The sequence below is a fragment of the Necator americanus genome, chromosome I (genome assembly GCF_031761385.1).
Source record: "Necator americanus strain Aroian chromosome I, whole genome shotgun sequence".
Lineage (NCBI taxonomy): Eukaryota > Metazoa > Nematoda > Chromadorea > Rhabditida > Ancylostomatidae > Necator > Necator americanus.
The window spans coordinates 22,183,364-22,208,825 of record NC_087371.1 but is presented as its reverse complement, the minus strand read 5'-3'; the positions used below and the strand labels follow the sequence as shown (position 1 = coordinate 22,208,825).

At 39.3% G+C, this 25,462-nt stretch overlaps 2 protein-coding genes across 3 annotated transcripts; both read left to right on the top strand.

Moving 5' to 3' along the window:
* Nucleotides 1-2,828: 2,828 nt before the first annotated feature.
* RB195_006502 (uncharacterized protein) lies at nucleotides 2,829-6,519 on the top strand (the record flags this gene model as incomplete). Its single annotated transcript, XM_064179621.1, has 2 exons — nucleotides 2,829-2,867; nucleotides 6,334-6,519. 2 exons carry the CDS (start codon nucleotides 2,829-2,831, stop codon nucleotides 6,517-6,519), a joined length of 225 nt encoding a protein of 74 aa, XP_064036563.1.
* RB195_006501 (uncharacterized protein) lies at nucleotides 6,338-23,824 on the top strand (the record flags this gene model as incomplete). Of its 2 annotated transcripts, XM_064179620.1 has the most annotated exons (16): nucleotides 6,338-6,401; nucleotides 17,269-17,408; nucleotides 17,461-17,505; nucleotides 19,811-19,971; nucleotides 20,039-20,123; nucleotides 20,182-20,293; nucleotides 20,402-20,504; nucleotides 21,584-21,675; nucleotides 21,815-21,901; nucleotides 21,955-22,067; nucleotides 22,123-22,238; nucleotides 22,320-22,420; nucleotides 23,192-23,313; nucleotides 23,381-23,506; nucleotides 23,652-23,708; nucleotides 23,768-23,824. In XM_064179620.1, the coding sequence occupies 16 exons, from the start codon at nucleotides 6,338-6,340 to the stop codon at nucleotides 23,822-23,824; spliced, it is 1,581 nt and encodes a 526-aa protein (XP_064036561.1). The 2 variants fall into 2 exon arrangements, with proteins under 2 accessions (XP_064036561.1, XP_064036562.1); XM_064179619.1 differs by lacking the exon at nucleotides 6,338-6,401 and adding an exon at nucleotides 16,711-16,765 and having other exon boundaries at nucleotides 23,652-23,789.
* Nucleotides 23,825-25,462: the final 1,638 nt, after the last annotated feature.

Below are 25,462 nucleotides of genomic sequence, written 5' to 3'. Positions count from 1 at the left end.
TTAGTTTGGTGTTCTTTTCTTGATTTATTTTTGTGCTATTTTTATTCTCTTTCCATTTCAAAACCACTTTTGAAGACAAGTAATGTGTCTATGGTGAAACCGCAGAGCCTTCGATGACTGGCGAGCAGTACCACGTCAAACAACTACATCCTGAGAGTATTTGAATAGTTCTACTCTCGGAACTGCCATGCGAGACGTGCCCAAGTTATGTAATCCCAGCTGATGAACGTCACATCGTAGAAGATCCGGTGTCTGTTTTCTGCAGTTGACATCATTTGACTCCCGGTAATACTAACATTCCGATGCCCGTTTTTCAAGTAAATAACAAACAATAACCGTCGACGACGAAGATCCACGGTCGCTGTCCCTTCCTTACTTTTTCTCCACTCTACTGAAGAGAGCGAGATCAAATCTATGACTTCATATGGTTTTCCTATAAAGTTTATGAATGCTTTGGTAACTACTCGGGCAATTAAATGGTTCTGTTTGTTACTTATTTGCTATGACTTTGTTAAATTATTAGATTAAACTTTTTTTAAATTCCCATGTTTTAATGCACACGAATTTAAGCATATTTTGAGCTTTGAGTAGATTCCGTCAGCCTAACATTATTCATGATTCGTGTGAACAGCCGACGTATCGTCCTAATCGTCCTCATCAGAGATCGGATAAAAATGTTCACAAGGACTTATCCTGTGTTTATGACGTGTGCCAGTGCTGGTAGGAGAACCGACTGGGGCGGCGCTGTGGCTCGAAACCGTTGTAGCTCAACCAAAACTTTCACCTCACTGTAGTCGAATAAATCCGTACCAAATTTGTCTGAAGGGATGAAACACTGACTTTATGTATCGGTTACTCCTCACTGCATAAGCCATAGAGGTGCCCAGAGACCACAAACAATTCTGGACCGAGCTCGAACGAGTTTGCGCATCCCTAACTGATTGATTAACTAGGGAATTTATCCCTTACATCTACGGAAAGTCTTCGATCGATCAGCGCACTCAAAGAACCACAGATACGTGAGCACTTACTTTATAAACTGAAATTGCTAGTGTAGCAGACCATCTCCATCTCGTACCACAACTATAAATCGCAAGAATCCGTGTGTAGAGCTCTAACGGTTCGAGAATCAAAATCCACATCAGCCTTGTGGAGTAGCCAGTTCTTTTATTGTCGTGATGCTTTCAACCTTTTTGTTTTGGTTTTAAGTTCATCCTAACTTGACTTCACTGCGCTATTTCTTACCATAGCCCTGCTAAGTGTTTCAAAAACACACCGCATTCCCAGAGCTAATGGCCACAGTTGGGTTGAGCAACCAACAACACGTCCAAAGTGCATTTTTTGAATCAGTTCTTCGCATTTGCAGTCATGTTGGTCGTAAATCATTCAAAACTGCATTTCATTACAAAATTTGCAGAATGCCTGCAGCATAAGCAGAAGTCTTAGAGGAAAGTCAGTTAGTCACTTGTCAGAGTTTTATCGGAGCGAAAACTTTGAGTAAAGAGACAGAAAATGTCAACATTGCTTCCACTATTGAATGTTTCCCGAAGTGAAGTGAGTAAAACATTTTCTAGACGCATTTATGATTTTGAAAGGATCTCCCTTCAAGTAATAAGCTTCTTGATCACGTAGGGAAAAGTCGTCTGAAACTAATTAATTATTGGAAGGTGAAATTTATTGAACAACTTACTATCAGCAATATTTCATGCGTGAGAATAGATAGCCCAAGAAGACAATCATTCTAGATTCTGAAGCATCCTTTTGATTCAGGAAGAGTTAATTCTGACTTCAAAGACATTTGAAAGATTGGTCTGAGGTTGAATATTTCTCTCCTGGGAATCCTTACTCGAGAACAGCAAAAAGTACACCCACATCTAAGATTTCAACTCCCTCGAGACATATTTTCACACGAATTGTTCTTATCTATTCGTAATGGAGCTTTTCTTTCTTATAAGCGCAGAAGTAGTGCTCAAGAAGTGCCTCCATCTATGTAAAGAAGTTCTGTAGTTTTCGAAATAACTTCCAGCCGATTTCCTCCTCGATTTCCTTGGAAGCTTCCGTCGAGTAGACGAAAAACTAACTTCGATGGAGTTGTTTTTCATGACCTGTCGGGAAATGATTGGCGTTCGCTCGGGTTACAATCCCCATTAGCATACTTGATATCTACCAACGATCACCCCAATGAAGCGACGAGTTGACAAACACCTTCCCTACAATGGTCCTATCCCCGTTTCCACCCACTATTGCACATTCACATCATCATCTATCACGCCTCCATTCATTCAGCTCGAGCTCCTTTATAATTCCGGCTTATTCCTGGCCTCATCCGTAACGTATTGCCTTCAGACTCATGCTTACCTAATGAAAGTTCTAGAATTGATTATCTTCTCGTATTCATCTTTTTAGAACCGCGCCAGAATTATCAGCGATGCACAAAAAGGCGATCATCCCTGAAACTTCCCCTTTATTTTCAGTTCAGTTTTTTTCAAAATTTTTCCACCTGAAAGCTGGTATCGCATATTCGCTAGGCCAATTTTGCAGATTTGTGTACATGCGATTCTTTTTCCGCCAGCTTTACATTTCAGCGCATTTAAATACGGCATTATGCTGTAGAAAATATATTCAAACATCGCTTTGCAACCACAGAAAAGTAGCAGCACAGAGCGGTAAATGCTGCACAGAAATACTAAGAAAAAAATTTCTTAATGACTTTTTGGAATTCCTGGATTCCTGGATATATATATATATATATATATATATATTAATATATTTGTGCGTGTAACGTTTCACCCAAGTAGTTTATCCAGGTGAAGTTCATTTTACACTACATGATTTTCGGAAAACTGGAAATGATCATTTTGGATCAGGTAGGATCTTAGAAGTCTTAGCTGGAAGATGGTCTACACAATAAAGGTCTTACTTACTCAAACCAAACCAAGCCAAACCACCACCATACCACACATACATCAGCACCTTCTAAAACGTGGAATTTTGGAGATTCATCTTTTTACCGTAACATCTTGCTCTACTTTCACATTAACAGTAGATTTTGGCGGTTTCGTCAGAATTCTCCAAGCCACTGTGAAGTGCCAAGCATGTGCACAAAACACCGTGATGTCAGCTGATTATTTATTAATTCAGACTCCCCTAAATTTACGTATCAACAAGTGGTGTGTTATTCAAATTCTCGGATGTAGTTTGATTCTGAATAGTAAAGATTTCGTTGTTGTCTTCAGGCCTTGTTTTTTTAAAGGCTATGGAAAATGGAACGCTTATTTTAGATACAAAAGCACTAAATTTCCATGTGACTCGATTCGGCTGCACTTATACGTGGGTCTACTGAGCCTATTCTCCAAATGACAATGAGCTGAATTTTTGCTGTGAGTGGGGTTCAGTAAGAGACCCTTCTATCCAACACATGGGGAATTCACGCTGCTAATGATTGGAGAGACTGCAGCTGTTGATAGTACACTGTGAATAAAATAAAAACAGGATTTTCTGACACTGTACACCTGCCCTCGACATTTTTTTGGTGGAAATCCATTAATTCCAGAATTCTCTTTTCCTGAAATTGGTTACAAGAGAAGAAAGATCAGACTAACCCTTTTTATATGCGTGCACCAGAATTATGTTCAATCTTAATTCACCTAGGTTTCAATCACTTGTAACATTGAAGGGCTTGCGAGTTTTCTTCTCAGATCAAAACACCATCGATTCGTTTACGCATCTGCCAGTTTGTTAGAAATACGGAAACTCTAAGGTAGAGTGATTATTTATGTAAGCTGAATAGAAAATGGATGGCGTTAACGAGGTGGTAGGAGGTTCCAAATATCCCGCAACGTCTGAGGGAACCTCTTACCTGTTCGCCACTCACCAGCTGTAGATCGACAGTTCGATATATCTCGGGACCAACTGGGCATTTCTTCCTTTTGTGTAGTCTACAAGTCAGCATGTCAACCCCGAACGGATGAACAATGTATCTGTGATCCGGAGAGACTGCTGGACACTAAGCGCTTTTTCCTCTTTGTTTCCGTATTCAAGGGAATGCTAAAGAAGAATTCTCCTTTCATCAGATGTTTCTTACTGATGTTCGCAACTCCACACTTTCTAATGTTACTAAATACTAAGTTATGCTGCTGTTACTTTTTATGTTACTATTTATGTTACTATATTTCAACAAAAGACTGTTACCCGAAAAAAAGATGAAGAATGCAATTTATCACTGAAAGTCGATGGTGTTCGATTTTCAGAGGTGGTCATCATTGTACATCTTTTCCTTTTACCGGGAATCTTATAAGGATTTTTTATTTGAGAGGAGGACATAGGTGGAATTCAGCAAGGAAATAACTTTTGCTCCCACAAGTGTCGAACATTTTATGACCTTCTCCACAGAAAACTCCTCTTAACCTAAGCTCACTTACCATTCCTTATTGATCTGTTTCCGATCTTCCGATGATACACTAAATGGTTCCGGACATGACTTTTGCAGATAATTACTATCACTTATTATTACTCGTCTGTTACGGATACAAAAAAAATGATCAGTACTTATTGTACGATATATTTGTTAGATTTAATGGAAAAGACTGAAAAAAGTGGTGCAGTTACCGTATATCAGTAAGTGATACCAGATGATTAAGCTACCTTTAGCTAGCTAAAAACAGTCACATCTTCAACATCTCTAAGATCCTTCAGATTCTTCTCTACCGGGATAATGTACTTCCTAATGTAAATACACCTTACTAGGCGCTCAAATCCTATAGACTCCCAAGCTAGACATAAAAATGAGGTCTCAACTATACGGTGTATAAGTAGTTGTACTCCATTCAAATACCAATAACCGAGCGTATAGCTTCGGAACTCTCATTTATGGCACACAAAAATGGTTGCTAAGCAGTGGATTTACATATTCGGCTATAAGTGTGTAGCACTCAGATTGTAATTTTTCATAAACAGCTGTTTTATGCAAAACGTTTTGTACAAAAAGATTTTGCAATAATGTTCAATTATTACAGATTCATTGTGTTCTTATTCGATTGCCTTTCTTTCACTCTTTTTCATAATTTATTCATTCATCATTCGATTAACATTTGATAATTTCTTTTCTGACGTCGCCATCACACCTTGAAAAGAAAGGGATATTTGAAGAGTGGGATGGATAATGAAACAGGTTGATGTTACAAAGATGTTTGTGTTTGTGTGCATCCGCGTGCGTTTTCTGGATTTGACAACAACTGCAACGTTTGGCATTGAATCGAAGGAAAGCGTATGAGAAGAAACCAAATCACGAATTGACAGCCTGTCAGATCTCAGCGAAGAGCAGAGACTGACAGCGAGTTTCCAGCTGCCGTACTATTTCACTGCTATGTTTGTCTGCCACTGAACACATCTATGGCATTCGATCGACTAATAGCGAGTGGAACTTTAATTAATACCATTTAAATGTTTTTGAAGCTCCATGTTCTCGAAAAAAAAGTCGCTTAGGAATCGAGTAATATTGAACACGCACAAAGGCAGAATTATATTGAAATTTTTACTAAGAACATGATCGTGTGCGATTTATTGTGCAGTCAGTAAGATTAACGAATGAATCACATAAATTTACGTTGCTGTATCGTCTGGAAAAGGGCTTGTGCAATAAAGAGAAACTAATACGGTAATCTTTCAACCAAAATTAAAAACTTTCGTCATGCTTTATGTTGTTCTGCTCTTCATATCGTCAATAGATTACTTAACAGTAAAGCTAGCACCGTAATACAACAATATTCAGTCGGTGTAATATTACCATCATTATTTTTCGCGCAGAAATGAAATTACAATTTTCTAATGACTTTTTGTACGCACTTATTGCACGAAATATTTGTCCTCCGGAGCAATATTCCCCAGAATTTGTTTCAAGTTTGATTCATCCACGACCTTCGTTTCTATTTTTTACAATGTATTTTTTTATATGAAACAGTGAGAATTTTTCTTTTTTCATTCTTTTTAATTTTAGCAACCGATAGCAAAATGTACTCTCTGCTGCATACCTCGTATTTTTTGCTGAGCTTCTTCCAGTTCATTCCTCTCTCAGTTGTTAACGAATCGTTGATGTTCACACTTCATCGAATCAGACGTCCTTTGTAATGTTTCTCCCATTTTTTCCCCTTTGTGAAATCCTTGCTGCTCTTTTTCCACAACAAAGCCTATTCGTAGGATGCTCGCTGGTTATTAATTGACCTTATCATTTTATTCGATTTTCTCATATCTGGAAAATTCCTGAGTGATGAATGTTCCAAGTGATAGTGTGTAATTCTTCGATGTGAAGAGATCTCTCAAAAACTCCAATTTCAGGACTATGGAGACGGGACCCGACTGCTTACCAGCGTTGGTGCTGCTGCTGTTGTCGGCTCGCTATCAAGGTTAGATCAGAATCTGTTATCCAAAATCGGTTCTCCAGTAGGCACGGGGGAAAGAAAGCCGCAGGATCGTAGAGATGCTGCTAAAGGAGAAGCTCGAGAAAGCGATTCTCAGGGTTGAGCGCTCCGACGGCATTCATCGCGTGCACTCGAAACAAAGGCGTGGGTTCCGACGCGCACGTGGTCCTCACTCATTATTACTGACAGCGTCCTTTACTTGAACGGTGAAGTGAGCGGATTTCGCACGACTTTCCGTCCCAGCCGCGGAAGCGCCAGACGCCCAACAACCTGGCTAGTTCCCCAGATTATTTTTTTCACGAAATTATTCGCTTCTGTCTTGCAGCGTTATGAAATTACGGACTATAAGAAGGACCCTTTATCTAAGTGCTTCCGAACAAAGAAGGTGATGATTAGTCCCTATTCTTGCTGATCTGGCTACGAATTTCTTTCGAATTTCCAGAACGCAAGAAGCGTCACAATCGCAAAACTTCTGAGGCTGCCTTCAGAAGCTTCGCACTCCTCGATTTTCCACATCAAAACAAAAATAAGTATCTGAAGCTTGTTTTTGTGTTCATGGAGAAGAAAATCCTCAACAATATCACATACGATCTAAATTGCGTATGGTTTTTATTTTATGGCTATGTTAAATTGAGAGAATGATTGATTATCTTCATATCCCAGCTAATTTCCGGACTTGTATACACCTTCAAAGACACTAAATGGGGGCTCCAAAATGAAGAAAAATGCCTAAATAAGTTTCATTCTGCATTTTTTCTTCCCTATACATGCTTTTGGAATTTTTAGCGGTGATTGTCATACTTATTTCGCACATTCATGTTCTTCGTTTTTCAATGACGGAAATCATCTGCGACAAAAGTTTCTATAAATATTTCTAGAAACGAAAAAAAAACAAGCATCTAACTCCAAACAGCTTTAAACATATTCACTTGATAACACCGTAGATGAATTACAACACTGTTTATATCTACTTTCTTTATTTTTCTCAAGATTAATAAAAAGTAGATTTTTCAAAATCGTAAATGCTTTCCTTTATTTCCCGCAGTCCCTTTTCTTCCTTCTGATAGACTTTCAATGCCCCTCCTATGGATTTTTCCTCTGACTGTAATCCGTGCAGTTGAAATAAACGCATTATGTGTGTGCCTGTATGTGATGACTTAATAGGTGCGAGTAGATTCACACCAGCAATAGACACTTATGCAAAGTATTATCCCGAAGAGTTCTTTTGAAAAGAATGGAAGACAGAACAGAAGTTTCAAGGTCAAAGAAGAAATTACTCTGACGTCCATGCCTGAGCAGTTTTTTATTCGTATTTTGCAAGCAAAATCTAAGAAACAAAAACTAGAGACTCGTGGAGCGCAGCAAATTTCAGAAAAAAGAAGGAATAACTTTTTCCCTATACTTGGAATAGTCCAAAAAACTTTTTTTTTTGCAAGTTCTCAAAGTCGATTCTTCCAGAAATTGTACAAGTTAACTTTACTATTTGGTACAAACTTTGCAATATCGTCCTAATCAATTTATGAGCGGAACCTATAAACGCTTGTTTCAGTCATCTCCATTCTTCTTAAAGGATAATGCAAGAGTATGTATATATTTATTGGTGGATTTTAGGCGTACTAAGGCTTTGTGCACTGAGTAATTTCACGAATAGTTGTTTTCTTTCTTTTCTCTTTTCCCTCTTCCACACCATTGCCTTGCAAATTGTGAACACTAAGGCCAGAATCCCTTTCGAAAAAAACCTCACCATCGTGTACTGTACTTCCTAGTCCATCAAGGAACGGGGACAACCAAATTAGCGCATTAGTGTTGTCACTGCATAAGGAAACTCTTGTCTCGGTACCATTCTTCGAAAGCACCTTAACATCAATAGTTTTTTTAAATCACAACAGTAAACAGCCCTTCAAAGGAAAAAGGAAGACATCGAATTCATGTTCCAATGAGAATTTTATTTTTTTTGTTATTTTTTACGATGTAACTACGCCAAAAAATCCTTCTTCGATTGTCATCGATTCTGGCGTTTTTTTAAAATTCGCTTCATCATGGACTGACGTATGGGACTCTGACTGACTCACTTCCTTCATGGTTTAAATTAGTGCTTACTCCACAAGATTGGCCTGGATATCAAAAGTTTTAATATCATTCTGAGAAAAATAAGACTAAGAGCCTCAAAGATCAAAGATATATACCAATTCCAGGCTCTTAGTATTATTTTTCTCAGAATGATATTAAAACTTTTATTTTGAACATGGCTGGAGATGATCTTTCTTGTCAAGGATCATAGTACAAAGAAGACGTGTTATTTTCTGGACAATAATCCACGGTGTCAAAGTCAACAACTTCGTAGTGCAGTGTGTCCCGTAGTGAATATTCTTTGCCTTTGTTATTATACGTACTGCACTTCTCTTGCATTTTCCATCTTTCTGCAGAAAAGATTTTGCAGTAATATTCAATTATTACAAAATCACTGTATTCTTTTTCAACTGGCTCCTCAATTTACATGCTAGTCCCTTAATTTCTCCTCAAATTAATCAAAATAAAAATAAAAAAACAATATCCACCGCTACTTAGCATTAAATCTAAAAGCATTTACAGAAATTTTTACCCACGATTTCATTTCTTTCTTTCTTTCTGAACGAGTTATTCTTTCCCATCCTTGCATCATATAACTCATTGAATTGTCACAATCCTTTAATATTGCTGAAAAGTCGTTTGTCGAAGAAAATCATAGGATGCATACATATCCACTTTTACTCCGAGAGAACACAAACGAGATCCATCCCAGTATCTTGATGGAGTTTCATCAGTTTTTTTTTCTGGGAATTTTTCTAGGAACTAAGGCAAAGCTCTAACACTGAGAAATACACAAACAGCACTGGTACCGTCTCTCTGCGATATTACCTGCATATAAGCTATTTTTAATCTCATTTTGCTGGTTTTTTCGCTTGGTTCCGAGAGTGATTGTTTTATGTTCTCGGGAGTTTTTCAAATAATATTGTGACACGTGAGTAAATATCCAAAGGAAAACGGGTACCATATTTCAAAAAACATATGCGTTTTTGTTCGGACGAAAAGATGTTTGGTTGGGGATATTCATGTGAATGGTTGATGAATGAGTGATTAATTAATTTGCAATTAGATCATACATTAGTGCGGAATTCGCCACATATGTATGGCTTTTGAATTTCCTGGAAAAATTCTTCAAGACAGACGTTTCAAACAAAGCATTGATGTCAGAATTTTAGGACAGCACCCATTTCTTTCGCTGCCCTTTACTGCTAGTTTTCTTGTCCAGAGCTAACCTTTCCTCGAATCCCAGTTCTAAGATTGTCCACTTTTCTGTTCTTCCAAAAAAAGCGAATAACTTATGTAGACCGATCCACTGGAGGAGCACCAGCACGTGGTGCTCAGCACCGCTTCACCACTCTGGCTACCTTCAAGCAGCAGTTCTCAGAGACTCGCTAACGACCGCAGTCGCTGGCGAGTCTTCGTCGACCTCCTCGAAAACCGAAAGTTTTAGATCGAGAAGTGACGAACTTAGTACTTAGTAGCAAAGTAACAAAGTAAAGCTACTGAATAAATAATTCTTCGTAGTGTTTTCTGCAGAGAACTAATATTCTTATAGTGATCAAGAGTATTCCAGTGAACAAGGCTCCTTTGAAAAACCTATTAGAAATGTTTCGAACACTATTGAATTATTTGTGTGTTCCATGGAATGTTTGAGAACAAAAGCCTCTTGTACGCTTCCGTCTTCATTATTATTATCCAAATGTTCATCGGAATCCTTGCTAAGCATGTTCGGTCTATTCTTTTCCACATTCAAGAAAATATCCAAGTGTTTGTCTGAAGTTTTGCGAAAATGTAAGGCGGGTAGTTTTTTAGTAGATAAAAAATTTACTACTGACATTATTCCGCTGCCTTCATTGGATCCAGTGTTTTTCTCAGCTCTGATTTTCATTACGTTTTATATTCCGTTTCATCTTGATTCATACCTATTAAGAACACTTTTCCATCCAGATATAATTAATACTATAGTATTTACAGTGAATTACAACGAGTAACGACAAGGACGTTCGTAGCAAATTATTGTGATTTGCTACTAAGATTTAAGAATTAGTAGGAGATTAGCCCCGATGATGTCTATGTGTTGTTTTTGCTCCATTACTGATATTCAGCGTCCCGTTCACAAGTCCCTAGGGGGGCGGGAGCTCTATATATTTTTCCGCCCTCCAACCACTACGAGTTCTCCCTCGAGTTTACTATTGCACCTCGTTGGTCGTCTCAATGATGAGCAATGTCTTGACATCGCTATATTTCACACCCAGTTATTTTGAGCAGAGAAATTTTCTTGATGTCTCAGGTATACTTGCGCCAGTTTAACCTGTTACCCTAACGCTGAAAAGCATTTCTGTGGAAAACTGGAGGAAACGGGAGAAACTTCTCGGGGGACGAATTCTGTGAAAAAAATGGCAATAATCTTATTAATATGTTATATGTGATTTTGCCTAATTTAACTGATTTAACGTGCTGCGATGAAGGACGCATCCATTAAGCTTATGACCTCCACCCTTACCAAAGAATGCAAGAAGAAATCTGTTAACGTTTCTACTTTTTCTGGCATAAATATGAAGTTTTCGAACAGAAGTAAGATCTGTTACCATTATTTTATTATTTGCATTGCTTCTTTGAACTGCAAAGCTACTTCCAAGCAACTTTTTTAATTTATCAGAGATAATCACATTTTTTCTTGACTCTTTCTGGCTCTGTTTTGGTTCACTCCCGATCTTTATTTCCACTCTCTTTTTTGATTACTCTTTTCTGGAGGCATTTGCTAAATCAACATTAGGACTTCATGGAAACTTACCGTTTAACTATTACAAGAAAAGAGACAAAACGGGAGCTCAAAGAAATCAATTTTTTCATTCCCTCAGGTTTGCGTCTCCAGAAACAACCATTCTCTTGGCAAAAAATTTTTTAGCTAACACTTCCACAGTATCCCTGAATTTTTGTGACGAACAGATTTAAATGATCGCAAAAGTATGCAGTATAGTTCAATGAACACTAGATTTTTCACTTTCACAGTTTCTGCTAATGCGGTTTGTTGGTGGAGTTCCTCGCCTCTCTTCAGAAGTTGTTGTTCACTTGCTCTGCATTCATGGCGCTCATTCATATCTATTCATTCACGATTCCAATTAGGCTGCTGCATCCGAGACATCATCCAGCATCACCGATGCGTGGTGTTTTCAGCAATTGTTCCATCTTTTTTCTCGACCTAGTTAATGAAAAATAAATGGCTCACTCTAATTTCTCCTAAGAGCTCTTGTATTCAACGGCAAGGATCGGGGAGATTTCCGATGTTGGATTGAGTAGCAAGTAGAGGGTGAGATGTAGTTTGCAAAAATCACGGTGAAGACTCAAATATCCCCAATAAAACCAGGAATCAGCAGCCGAAGGAACACTAGAAGCATAAATTTTCATGGTTCTATTTCTATTCTTTACTCTCATAGGATTGATGGAATGAAAAGTAAAAAAGTGAGTGATTTCTATACTCCTATAGGTGCAAGGGGATCGTTTGTTGGCCAATATCATCACTGATCTTTTTCACGCTCTTCAATTAATAATAGCATTAGCGGATTGCATCGTTACGTCAACTGACGCCTCCATTTCCTGCGTTTGAGCGGGTCTTTCAAGTTTTTGTTGCTATTCTTAAAAACATCATCAACAACATAACTTGTATTAGTGAAAAAACCCATATCCTCCAACCGATCCCAATGCTGATTTCAAGAAAAGCACACTTTTAGTACGTGAGTAAAGCAGACACTAACGTTTCTGTGGAATAATGGGTTATACGGCAGAAGAATCCACCTTTCACAGTTTTCATTAATAATTGTGAGCTATACTACCTCGCAAAGCACAACTATCTATCCCAACCGTTGAAGTAAATAAATCAGCTCTCGTAATGGTAATGGGAAGAGGAGAAAATTGGTTAACAACCACATGCCGCTTCAGGATTTGTTTATACTTTCAGCTAGTCCTCAAGGGTGCATCGGGAGCAAAACTTTGCAGAGATGACTTTTAAGAGTTTAAGAGAAGAGAAAATATTGAGGTCACGATAAGAAGTGACTGTGATGTATGCATCTTTCAAGCTGCTCTCCAATTCCGGTGGGATCCATTCGAAGAAAATTAGTATCTGCAGTCTACTAGCGATTTATCACTAACTGACGTTCGCTCCGCCACTCAACCGCTTTTCTGCGCCGTCTCTCTGTGAAAAAGAACACCGAGGCGTGATTAGCAGGCAAGGAAAATTTATGCTCTAAAAAAAGGCATTTTAATAACTTGAATGAGGATGAACTGGACTTGAGGGATTGGAATCGTATATTTCTTTAATAGAATTAGTGATGGGCGTGGCTTGTCCTGATCAGGGTAGTTGCTACCATTTCTCATTATTTCCACGTATTTTTACTTCGAAAAGTCTACCAATTTACAAAGAAGGCGACTCCCCCCTATTTATCCATTTTGTCCATTTTAGTACCTGAGTTGGATAGATAGCAAATAATTAAATTTTCTAAAGAGAGATTATTTTTGTAGTGGTGAACAGGTAACTAAAAGACCATTTTTTCTATGATGCCATTTCTAAGAAAAAAGGCTCTTCCTTGCGAATATTTTTAGTTTCTTGACTTTTCTGGGCAGAGCACAGCCTAACAAAGTAGATAAAATATAAAATAGGAATCATGAAATAAAAATATACCACAAGTATAAAATCTTTTAAGTCATATGGAAAAAAAAGCAGCATTTTTTAAGTAACTGTAGGAGCTTCTGTTTCCGAAGGACTGCTCACCTCATCTATCCAACCGCAAGCGATTAATAAGAGAAAATCTGATACTGATTAGTAGTGCGATTTTTTTTTCAATTCCTTGCTCTCAAAAGGCAAAAATTTCAACTTTCGAAAGCTTCAACGTCAACTACAAAAATGGAAGTAATGATGAAGGGAGTAATGCTTCACAGCGCACCTTCTCGAAAACAGGTGATCCCAACAACTTGATGATAACCCGAATGGCTACAACGACGCGCTACAATAGTAGGTCCGAATAATCACAGAAGGGTCAGCAAAAGAGCCACTGATACTTCTCCGGATTTTTTTATTTTTCGGATGTTCTCGAGAGCATCACTATGGACTTCTGGTCCCGCCGAATAACATTCGCGCAAAGAACCTTTTTAGGAAGCCTCAGTAAATGTAGCTCACGCAAAAATTAGCTCTTTCCTTTTCACAGTTAACTTTAGGCACGTAATTGCTCTTAACTTGCACCCTCGATTCTTAATTAACGAACTACTTTTTTGTAATTGCGCTAGAGCTTGCTACAATTACTTCATGTAGCAGCTAAAAGCAGCAAGAACGTGATCTCTTTCTAAACGAATAAACAATCTGAGCGTTTCCGCTGACACGTAGCCAGGCTCTTTAACCATTCCCACGAACTCGGACATTTGATATCCACGTGCAGAAACTATCGCTGGGTGTTGCGCGCTACTTCTTATGCACTACACACTTGTTCCTCGATTATTCTCTGTTCCCATGTTCATAGAACGAAAAATCTGAGAAATTTCTTGGTTTGTTCCTCTCTTCCCATTCGGACGTCATGCCTTGCCTACAGTACCATCATCAATCCAGAGTAATTAAAGGGTGTCCCAGAATTTGCGCAAGATTTGAATTAAATAGAAAGCAGTCTTTTTCAATTGTATCTTTTTAAAATTGAAATTTAAAGTACATAGGATATGGATTGTGTATAGAATAGCATCCACAACGTGTCTCTGTTTGGTCGGGATTCTGGGCCAAAGGCGTCACTGGACCATACTTTTTGAAAGTGAAGCTTGTGAGGAAATAACTGTTACTGGCGCTCGAGATCGCGAGATGATAACCGAGCTGTTTGTACCTGAATTGGAAGAAATTGATGTGGAGGACATGTGGTTTCGACAAAATGGTGCGACATGTCATACAGCCCGTAAAACAATCCATTTACTTCATGAAAGATTTCCTGGTCGTGCACTCTCTCGTCTCGACGATCGACGAAAGAGCGCACATTTGCAAGCAAAGCTGTGGAGGACATTTTCAACAAAAAAATACATTTGAAAAGCTGTGTTTCCTATTTATTTTAAATCGTACGTAAATTTTGGGACCCTCTCCATATGTGTTGCCCATATTATTCATTTAATCAAGGGCTGTTAGATGTTTAGTGTTATTAACTGTGAAGAGAAATTCTTCTGCTTTATATTTGTGTTTCTTCTGTGAAAAGTTTCAGTAGCTGAACCGTACACATTTTCGGGGATTTTTGCAACATCGAAATTTTTTTTTATTTTCTTTCTCTTCCTTCCCTAAGGCAACTGTTCACCCGAATACTGTTCATTTCCCCTCTGAACTACAGCGTTAAGATACAACTACGACATTTACTTAAAGGAAAGGACATTTGCCAGAAACCCCTGCTGTTCTCTAAATTTTCTCCCAATTGTTATAATTGAATATTTTACACATCTCTCCAGAAACATGGTCCGCCGTTCTTTGTCTATTGTAAAACTCGTTTTGAGAAAGATTTCAGAGAGCGTATGGAAGGTAGCGGCTAAATTAAATACTAATTGTTTGCAGATCGCTGGTTTCTTGAAATAATAAAGCTAGTGGGATGAAGCGATGAACTGAAAGAATGCGCTAGTCCCAAAACACTTTTCAGACAAACCTAACTGAGCAGCTTTAAAAAAAGACTCTTCCTCATTGAGCAAATGTTGCCAGGAAGGAGCTAAGGATAATGCAGAAAATTCCACTTTCTGTTAGTACAGTTTCCTTTTGGACATGTTTTTCTCTAAGAAATAACTGGAATTTCCACAAATCTTCTCAACTGGGGATTAACGAACCAAATTTCGGACTACAGAAAAATTTGCGCTCTATAATTCTCGCTTATGAATGCAGAAAACCATGTCTTATTCTATTTTGTTGTTGTGCTAAAGAAGAAAAAAAAACGAAGAATTCTCTACAGTTTCTACAAACTCGCCACTTCCACATTAAAATTAAAATTAAAATTTTTCACGTACCTATCAATTTAAACTATGCCAAATTTTTCAAAGTTGGATTCCCTCACCAGTTATGTGAATATATGTGGGTGGAATGAATTTTTGAATTGAATGAATATGGACGAATGGTTGAATGAATGAAATGAAATGAAATGAAATGAATATATAAAGACCTGGAACGTAAGCAATTTCCAAAACACAAGAAAACCTACAAATCCAGTCGTTAGAGGTCTCAGGAGCGCTAGAGCCCTCAGTCTACCTTTCCACGCAACTCTCTGCAAGGGTAATAGTGGCGGGTGAGTAAAGTGCGTGCGTAACAGAACAGAAGGTGCGTAAAGTATACAGAACACTGTATCACTCGTACGTAGGAATGTAAAAAGTTGACTCGTCGAGTAAAATGAGGCTTCTAACGCTCCTGATACCCGAAGTCTTCTGAATTTATTTATCTATTGTGTAAATTTCTGTATTTGTATGTTACGTTCCGCATTTTCGCTGAAATTTTTCTGAAGTATTTCTCAGAACCCACCAAGTACTGCAAAGAACCCGACATCAAAAATTTTCGTGGATGCTACTATTTTAATAAGGGATTCTATGTGCAGTACTTTCAGGTTGTTGAAGTAATACTCTTCTGTATTATAGAGAAATCCTATTTGTGGAGATGTTTGTATTTGTATATGAGCCGTTCAAACTCGCGAATTATACCCATTCATCAACTTTGCTTATGGATGCTGCATCGAAAGCGAAAGTGCTGCTGGGCTGTATCAAGATAACTTTATTTCTGAGGTGTTTGATTTCAAGAGGAAAATATCAGAGTTTTGTTTTGTGCGAATTTGCTAAGCAAAGATGAGAGCGAGTGCAAATAGCCCTAACGTTAATATCATCGCATCTCAGCTGAATAACACCCAAACTATCGTACAAACATGGAAGAGAAGGTGCAGCCGACAATGAAGCGGCAAATACTCAACATAGCAGGAAAAACAGAGCGAACTACAAAGTACCGGACATTATGAGAAGTTCATTCGTGGTTTTTTTTTCTCGTCCCACACCACCATTTCTCTTCAACCACATTTCTAATTAGTTTCCTGATATATTTATTATTCGTTCATGCATAGGAGCCTCTCTTATGCTCTCTTTATTACCATATTTATAGAATAAAACGGTGTCTATGTTCCTTCACGAATTGTCAATAGCTCACGTAATGATTGGACATTCCATTCTGATGATTAACATTTCAGAAAATTCAATGTTAAAACTATTTTTGATATTCGTGATGCAGATAGGAGTGCTAGCTAGAAAAGGTGAGAGATCTCAGTCGCCATTTCACTATCGAGAGAAGCATTATCAAGTATAAACTAGGTATTTTTATCTTAGCTTACTCTCGTACTTGAAAAATAGCAAACTTGAAAGGTTATCATGGAAAACAGATGAAGCGAAGAACAAGGACCCAAAAGCCGATGAAAATTCTGATGAAGCAGTTTTATGGAGGATAAAAAAGAAAAAATTGAAAAAGAACTATGCTCGAGCGGCACATTTACGACAAACATCAGAAAAAAGTTTTCAGAAAAGGCAAAAAAAGACTTATAAGGCTACGCATTTTAAACAAAAGAGAAAATGAGGAAATAGCTAATGGAACAAAAACATAGTTGGTGTCGAATTGTGTTCAACCGGGTGACCGCAACGCATCAGCCGCAGCGCAAGTTGCTTCTTCCATTTGCACACGTCGCGCTTACCTGGTTGAACACATTCGGCATCGTCTTGCAATAAAAGATTACCTACCTTTCACTCCGATTACAAATTACAGAAGTATGGGCCGGCGATCACGAAAGGCGTTTGTATGCGAAGCTCGCTGATGGCTACAATAAACTCGCCCGGCCAGTTCGCAACGAAAGTGAGCCGGTGCTAGTACTGCTTGGTCTCGATTTCCAGCAGATACTGGATGTGGTAGGTCAGCATGGACCCCAACCAAAACTGAAAATAAATTCTTCCATTACAGGATGAGAAGCATCAAATCATGCACTCGAATGTGTGGTTACGTATGGTGAGTTGTTTATTTATTTATTTAACTATTTATTTACTTATTTATTACCTTTTTTCTCGCACAGTCCATCATAGCCCTACTAGGAATTGGAGCCTTGACTGTTTTGAATGAATGCAATTTCGCATGTTCTAATGAGAAAAACGGGACCTAACCCGCTCTAGGCCACCACAGATGAGTGATTCTGACCATTGTCGTAGTGTAATAAAAAACAGTAAAGTAAATTCTTCCGACCGACACGAATTTTCATTTGCAGGGTTCAGAAAGCCCATACATCGGGATTTCGTGATTAAATAGGAATTCCCTGCTGCTCCTTCGTGCCCATATATTGCGCCAGTAAAATATTGAGATAGAGTTTGTAATTAAATTCATTAGTTCAAATTTAATTGTCGAAATATCCTGATTTTTGGGGATTAAATAGAGGGTTTTGTTTTATGCAGCAGTATGACTATTGAAAGACATGACCTTTTTACAATTGTATATGAATAGGAACGAAATCGTAGCTAAAGACAAGCGTTCGTGGTGTAATGGTTAGCATGGATGCCTTCCAAGCATTCGACGGGGGTTCGATTCCCCCCGAACGCATGGCTTTTTTCTCTCGTTTGTAACTTAATTAATTGGCCGGAAAGTAATAAGATACATTTTTTCAGTTCCAACGTTGTCCATCTATTCCTACAAGAACGAGTTCATTCCACAATGTGTTGTGTTTATATAATACATTAACAACTCCGTGAGAGAACTGATGCCCATCTCTCCGTGAGAGAATGGACGCCCTTTGCTCAGAATTTAAAGGACAGCGACTCAATGAGCGGCTCGAGCTCACGTTTGAGCTCATCGAAATTCTTCAGTCGCTTTCTCCTGATTGAGTTCGTTAGAGCCCGGAAAAAAATGGTTTGCAGGGGTTGCTATGTCAGTGGGATGAGGTGGATGGGCTAAAGTCTCCTAGCCAAGCGTCTCCAGCTGTTGGCAATTGTCGAAGCCACATGAGGATGGCCTTTGTTATCGAGGAGGACGAAATGAGCTTGTCGTCGCCGATTTTAATTGAAAACCTCCTTTTACCTTTTAATGGACAGTTGACGAAGGTAGACGTCAGCGATGAACGCATCGTTGCCTGAAAGCAGCTCGTACTACAACATCGTACGAGTCGAACGGTCGACCGTTGCAATCCGGACTTTCCAAGCTCTTGCCATCCGAGGCGAAGCGAGCGAACCAGAGAGATATGATGGCATGATTTCCGGACACCTCAATATATAGTTCTTCAACGATTCTATAGTTACATCATGGAGAAAGTAAATTAATTGTTTGCGAAGTTGTTTTGTAAGCATGAATTTTTCTCTGAGTTAGCACTTACTCTGAAAATATGATGCTACCGGCTCTGAAGACCGGTAAACAAGTTGCTTCACACCAGGGTTGAGGTCAAATCTGTAAACTCACTACTCATCATGGATTTCGTTGTAATGCTTACGTCATCCCAGAAATGTAGCATCTTCCCTGCTCATTTCTAGATACTGAAACTACTCGTTCGACTAATGTCATCGGTTGCGCAGTAGAATGAAACTGAGGGTCATTCGATCGGAATACCTCACCGCTACACTCGATTACTAACTGGTTCTCTCAGCCGAGAGCTTTTTCCATAGTTCTTCCCCTCTAGATAGTGGCATAGTAGTATGAAAATTGAAAATTATCTTCGAAACTCTGCAAGAATTGCTAACGAAATCTTTGTTTCTATTATTTCTAAACCGCTTCACTTTATTACATGTTTCCTCTTTTACCGTCAGAGGAAAAAAAAAACACAAATCACAAACGAAGTATTATGTGGAACCTCGATCGACCAATACTAATCAAGGTGGCAGTTCAAAATTGATCGTACTATGAGAAGTTAGAGACCAATAAAAGGCATAAAATCCCCGCTACCACCGCAAAACCGAGAACGGAAGGCCATTCGCATACATCCGTATATAAACGGAGTTCTTATATATTTTTGGAAGGAGTGTTTTTGTAATAATGGGCATATTCTTCTCGCTGGTTAATAATGGATGAATGTTATAAGGAGCTAGAGTTACGTGATCCAGCTTCTCTCGGTTAGGTCACAACTGCCTCTATTTCATCCACTGAAGGCAGACTGTCGGAAATACATGTAAGATGAATTGAGGTTTTAATTGCTTGCAACAAATGCTTTCAAACGGAAAGAAAAAATGTGCGAAAGAATCCCAAAATAGCTACTTTTAAATCTATAAAACACATACAAATAATAGAAATTTCCATGCAAATAAGTTCTAAAACTCTCTGAGCCTATTTTCAATTGCAGAGCTGGATCGATCACTACCTAACGTGGGATCCGGCAGAGTACGGCAACATTCGTGAAGTTCGCCTACCTATATCAAATATATGGAAACCAGACGTGTTGCTATACAACAGCGTTGATCAACAATTCGACAGCACATGGCCAGTTAATGCAGTCGTATACCAGTGAGTTTAGTGTTCTGTGTTTCCGAGGATTCGCTCCTGAGAATAGATGATGGCGAACGAATTTCAGCACTGGCAACATCACTTGGATACCACCAGCTGTGATTAGATCCAGTTGTAATATTGACATAGCATATTTCCCATTTGATTTACAGGTAACACGTTCATGATTCCCTTGCTCCTAACCGCATGCAGTTTATTTCGGATTTTCAGCATTGTTCCATGAAATTTGGTTCCTGGACATATTCGGGTTTTTTCACCGACCTGCGCAACGCCTCCGTCTCAGTCGGCACTTACCAGCCAAATGGAGAATGGGAATTACTAGGTAGCACCCTATCGTTTTGTCCGCCGTGTTGATTTGTTTCATCTGTGTTTTTCTCGCACTTCTCGGGATTCACGTTCCTAATATCCAGCGCTTTTCAGTTGTTTCCAGATCTGACATCAAAAAGATCAATCTTCTACTATGAGTGCTGTCCAGAACCATATTATGACATCACATTCACTATATCCATCAGAAGGAGGACACTATATTATGGGTAATTCTTTCTGGATGGAACTTTTCATCTGTAGTCTAGTATAGATATAAAGGGTCCCAGTCGGCTAGAGGTACGCAATAGCTGCACGGTCAATTGTTCGAAGTCGCCCTAGTGCCAACCACGCCCTTCATCCTTCCGGGGTCGATGAATTGGTTCCAGATTTGTCCAGGACGATAAGTACACTAACCTGATTCATCGCCTGACCCCCACAATTCGTTGCGTGCGCCAGCACGCGTTCCAAAACCTGAACGATTACGAATTGCAGTAGAACGCGTTAGCGCATCCCAAGTGGATTGATACGTCAGTGACTTTATCCTTTTATAGATATAAAGACAAATGTGCACATTTGTGTACGTTTGTGTATTTCTGTAAAAGCATGGAATACCGATGCATTTGACGCCGAATAGGTCTAACCACATACCAATTCGGTTGAAAGTGAGCAAAAGAAGGAGCGAGCGTGCGTCAAACAGAGAAAGAATGTATGTAGCGTTATCAGACGCGCAGCGTTATCTTGGCTGAACATATGTAGCGCTAAGTGTATATGTGTATCAACCTTAGTATCCTTTTCTGACTTTGAAAAACAAGAGGAGATGGTGCAATTGTAGTCCGAGGTGGCCAGTATGATTTTCTTCCAATTTTTGTTTAGATTTTCGAGTTGTTTAAAACTACTTGGTAGGTTATTTCGCACGCTGAGAATCAATATTCATTCAGCATATAAATCGGTAAACAATTTCCGAAAAAAATTGAAATCCGCCAGAACTTCCGTCTATATTGTTCCATTTATTTCACAGAAACTTCTTAAGATTTAAATTTTACAATACGACTGGGTTATATACGCGTGCTACACTAGAAATTCATGACAAGTCACCCTGAAAGTGGCCTCACCGTCCTCTGGATCGAGTTCCGACTACTGGCCCCACTCCAGCTCCCTTGCATGTCCCTCCTACCTCCCCCAACTACCTTAGCATCGATAATATTTTTCTGGGAGTGGACATATCTTTAACATTGTCCTCCCCATCCTGGCACCACTCTTGAGTTCAGCAGCTAAGTCTGATCTATGAAATGTTCACGCTGTTCAGGTTTAACCTCGTTCTACCCAGCATGGTGATCTCTGCTCTAGCTCTTCTTGGCTTTACCTTGCCAGCAGACTCAGGAGAAAAGCTCAACCTGTGTAAGAGTTCCACTGATTTTCTGATCTTTGAAGAGGTCTAACATGTCGCATGTTTTATTATTTCTATCTCTTCACCCTATTGGTATCCGTCTGTCCCAATACCCTCAGATAGGTCAATAAAACTAAATGCAGATTACAGGTGTCACAATTTTCATGTCTCTCTGCGTGTTCATGTTGATGGTTGCCGAAGCCATGCCACAAACAAGTGATGCGTTACCGTTGATAGGTCAGCAACTGCTTCAGTGGAACTATTTCCCAGAGTAAAAGTGATCATTTCAGAAGTGTATTTCTCATGCATCATGTTCGAAGTGGGAGCGTCCGTGGTGTGCACTGTATTTGCACTGAATTTTCATCATAGGACTCCAGAAAGTTATCATCCGATGACTCCGCTGGTCAGATCGAGATTGCCATTTTCGATCGTGGCTTTTACGAAAGATTCTATTGTAGACCAGGAAGATCCTCCTTGATTGGCTGCCGACACTGCTCTTCATGGAACGACCTCCACCATTTAACCTAGAACAGAGTAATGGGCACGTTATATGCGAACGGCACAAGGATAGAAGGTATTCGAATCTGCGAAAACTGCGATGCAAGAATAGGTCTATGGGAATGTATCGATGTACTAATTATTCATTCAATTTCAGGAAAACGAAACGATTTTTCGACACGGAAAAAATGTTGATGAACAACTGCTTCTCACCACATGATCACAAAACAAAAGCAGTGCACCTCGATTTCTGTCACGGTTGGTAATCCCTGACTCTCTGCTCTTGGTCCATCTTTTCAGCCAAAGTACTAGCAAAAATCTCCGCATAGTCAGGCTACTACTCTATTGATTTAGGAAATTTTTTCGCATACACATAAATTTAAAAAAGTCTGTTGTTTAGAAAACTAACTTCTTGGTGGTACAGTTGGGTCAAAACGACCTGAAAACTGGTGTAGTTGCATAAGCGGCTCAAACCGATGCGGTGCGGTTGAGCCGGCAAGTTCAATCGAGATGAAACCTTCTCTACCTTCACTCATCCCTCCAGACCAAGTAGAGTTAACGATGATCCCATCTTGATCGCAACCGTTGTCTTCAGCGTGCCGCTTGCGCAAGTGCTCCAAACTTCAGGTCGCTTTGACCGACAATTACAGATTACTGCTCGGACACATCTGAGCTGAGCTCAGCAACTGACGCCATTTAGCCACTGTATAAGCTGCATGTGCATTCTTAGAAACCTCGAATGATTCTGAATTGAAGTTGCACGCGTTGGCGGTTCGAATCCGGAATCTGTAAATTCATCTTGGGGTCGAAAACTTTCGTATGCTCACAAAGGGCTAAGCACAAAGCATAGTAATGAATCTTCAGTTTTGATCAAACATTCGAGAACACCATGTGAAGCCTTAAGATTAGGCCTGGACAACGAGTAGCACACAGGGAAGAGAATCACTGCGCAGAAATCCTTGTTCTGGACGTTAACCTGCACCTAACTGGGCTTCCTTAGCCTCACAACTGAATGGTTTTATTTTTAAGGAGGTCGCATAGAGGTTCGCCGTCGCCCCATAAGTGCAGAACGGAACTCATTTCCAATTTCGCACTGTAATAACAGTGCTTCACCTTTACTCACTCATAAATACACCTTTACAAAACTTAGCGTAAGTTTCAGTCTTTCAGATTTCTGCCTTTTTAATAAATTTCACGTAGGCATTGTACGAATTCCAGAATCCAGTGGAAACAGTTGATCGGAAATCGCCTACCCCGGCTGCTACACGTGGTCTCATGGATGAGCGACAGTTTGCAAGCATCATTGAAGAACTACGAGTCATCTCGTCAAAAGTTAAAAAGGAGGTCCGTTTCGCGTAAACGTGTCCTCGCTCTTATGGAATTCTAACTAACACAATTAATTTACAATTCTTCTGAGCTCAAATTGAGAAGAAAAATCTGCTTACTGAAGTAATTAAAATAATTGAATTGAAATAATCACAAATTTCAGGAAATGATGCATTCTCAACGCGCAGATTGGATGTTTGCAGCTATGGTGATAGATCGTGTCTGTTTCGTCACATTCTCATTTTTTCTCATTCTCTGCACAATTGTTCTTTCCTACAGAGCGCCACATATCTTCGCCTGATTAACGAGTTGCTAACCTCCTGCCTTCCACATTAGTAGATTGCCCACTTCTCATCAACCATTTTCCGCTCCCATCTCCATAACGCGATACGGGTACAAACTTCCAGCGGTACTTGAATTAACACATTTTAACAGATTTAATATGAATAAAGTGATTATTTTTTAGAAATACCAGATTCATCCAAGTTGTGCGAACGTAGTCAATGGCGCATCGTAGGAAATACATTCTAATTGGTTAATTTAATTTTAATTTTAATTTGGTTGGGAACTTAACGTATTTGGCATGATCGTTAGTGGTTTCAAACCTCAACAATTCCGAATTGCAGTCGTACTCGTTGGCGCACCACAAGCGGATTTTTATGGCAAAAACTGAGTTTTCATTGCTGAGTACAGTGTGAATAAGCCCCCTCGATGTGAATGGTTCCCGGAGCACAATAACGGAATCCACTGGGCAACGGTTTGTCGAAGAATATCGATATCGAGCCACGCAATTAAACAGGGTTTCGAATTTATACGAATAAAAAGGAATTGCAAGATTGTGGGAATAGAATGGGAAGATTAGTAGAATGTACTCCGTCATGTTTGCGTGGATTTCATTTTACTTGTGGAAGTACGAAGCAGAAACATAATCATGCTGCTCCTAGATAGAGCATGTTGGACGGCAGTGAAACTATTTTCTACGTGAGTAAAATGCAATTTTGTTTATTATATGGTTATGACGTTAAATGCTCTAGAGAAATAACTCACAATCGCAACCGTACTTTCGAAGGAATTCTCTTCGAATAACACTCCCACTACTTAAAATGTGGGAATACAACAACAGCAGAAAGCCTAAGTTACTTCGCTGAACATTGCGTACTCTCTACAATTTAGGGACAGTAATTTGGATTGCAATGTACACATGCAAACCAACTCAATCCGTCCCACGGAATTATCGAACCAAGGATTGACTTCTCGGCATGCGCGAATACTGGCACTGCACCAGCGCAACAATGGAAATGGTTCCGAGAATGTCTTTTGTGCACTTTCTGCCTCGTTGGCACGAATGAGATCTCTATCTTCGCTGTTGAATGATGTGTCACAAGAAATTTCTTTGTTCAAATTTCATCCAAGAAATGAGATCTCTCCAGAAAACATATGATCTAAAGCAAATGTGCCTGAGTACAGTTAGGTCGAAACGAGCTGAAGTTGCGCAAGCGGGTGCGCTCGACGTGGCGCGGTTGTCCCAGTCGTTGCACGCCAGGTAGGACCATCGCTAGTTCCATTCAGACTGCACAGATGAACGAGGTTGAAGAGGGTCCCGCTCCACCGCGCCGCTTCGAGTGTAGCTGCTTGCACAACTGCACCAAGTTTCAGGTCGTTTTCACCCGACCATACCACCATCATCAAGACAGTGGGACAACTTTGGAACTAAAAAGTGCTAAACGATACTCAAGATAAGAAACTAACTAAACTGAATTAAACTAATATCTGAATATTTATTAGGCATCTTTGCATTCACCCATGTAAAAAAAAACCCACCACAACGGCTTATCACAGACTAAAAGAATTAAATAATCACAAAGAAAAACAAAAAATAAATAAGATAGTTGTGGCGAAAGAACTCTGTAAATACTTTATATGACATGTCATAGTCATTCGACAGTTGGCCTATACATCTGTCGTTGACCTCTC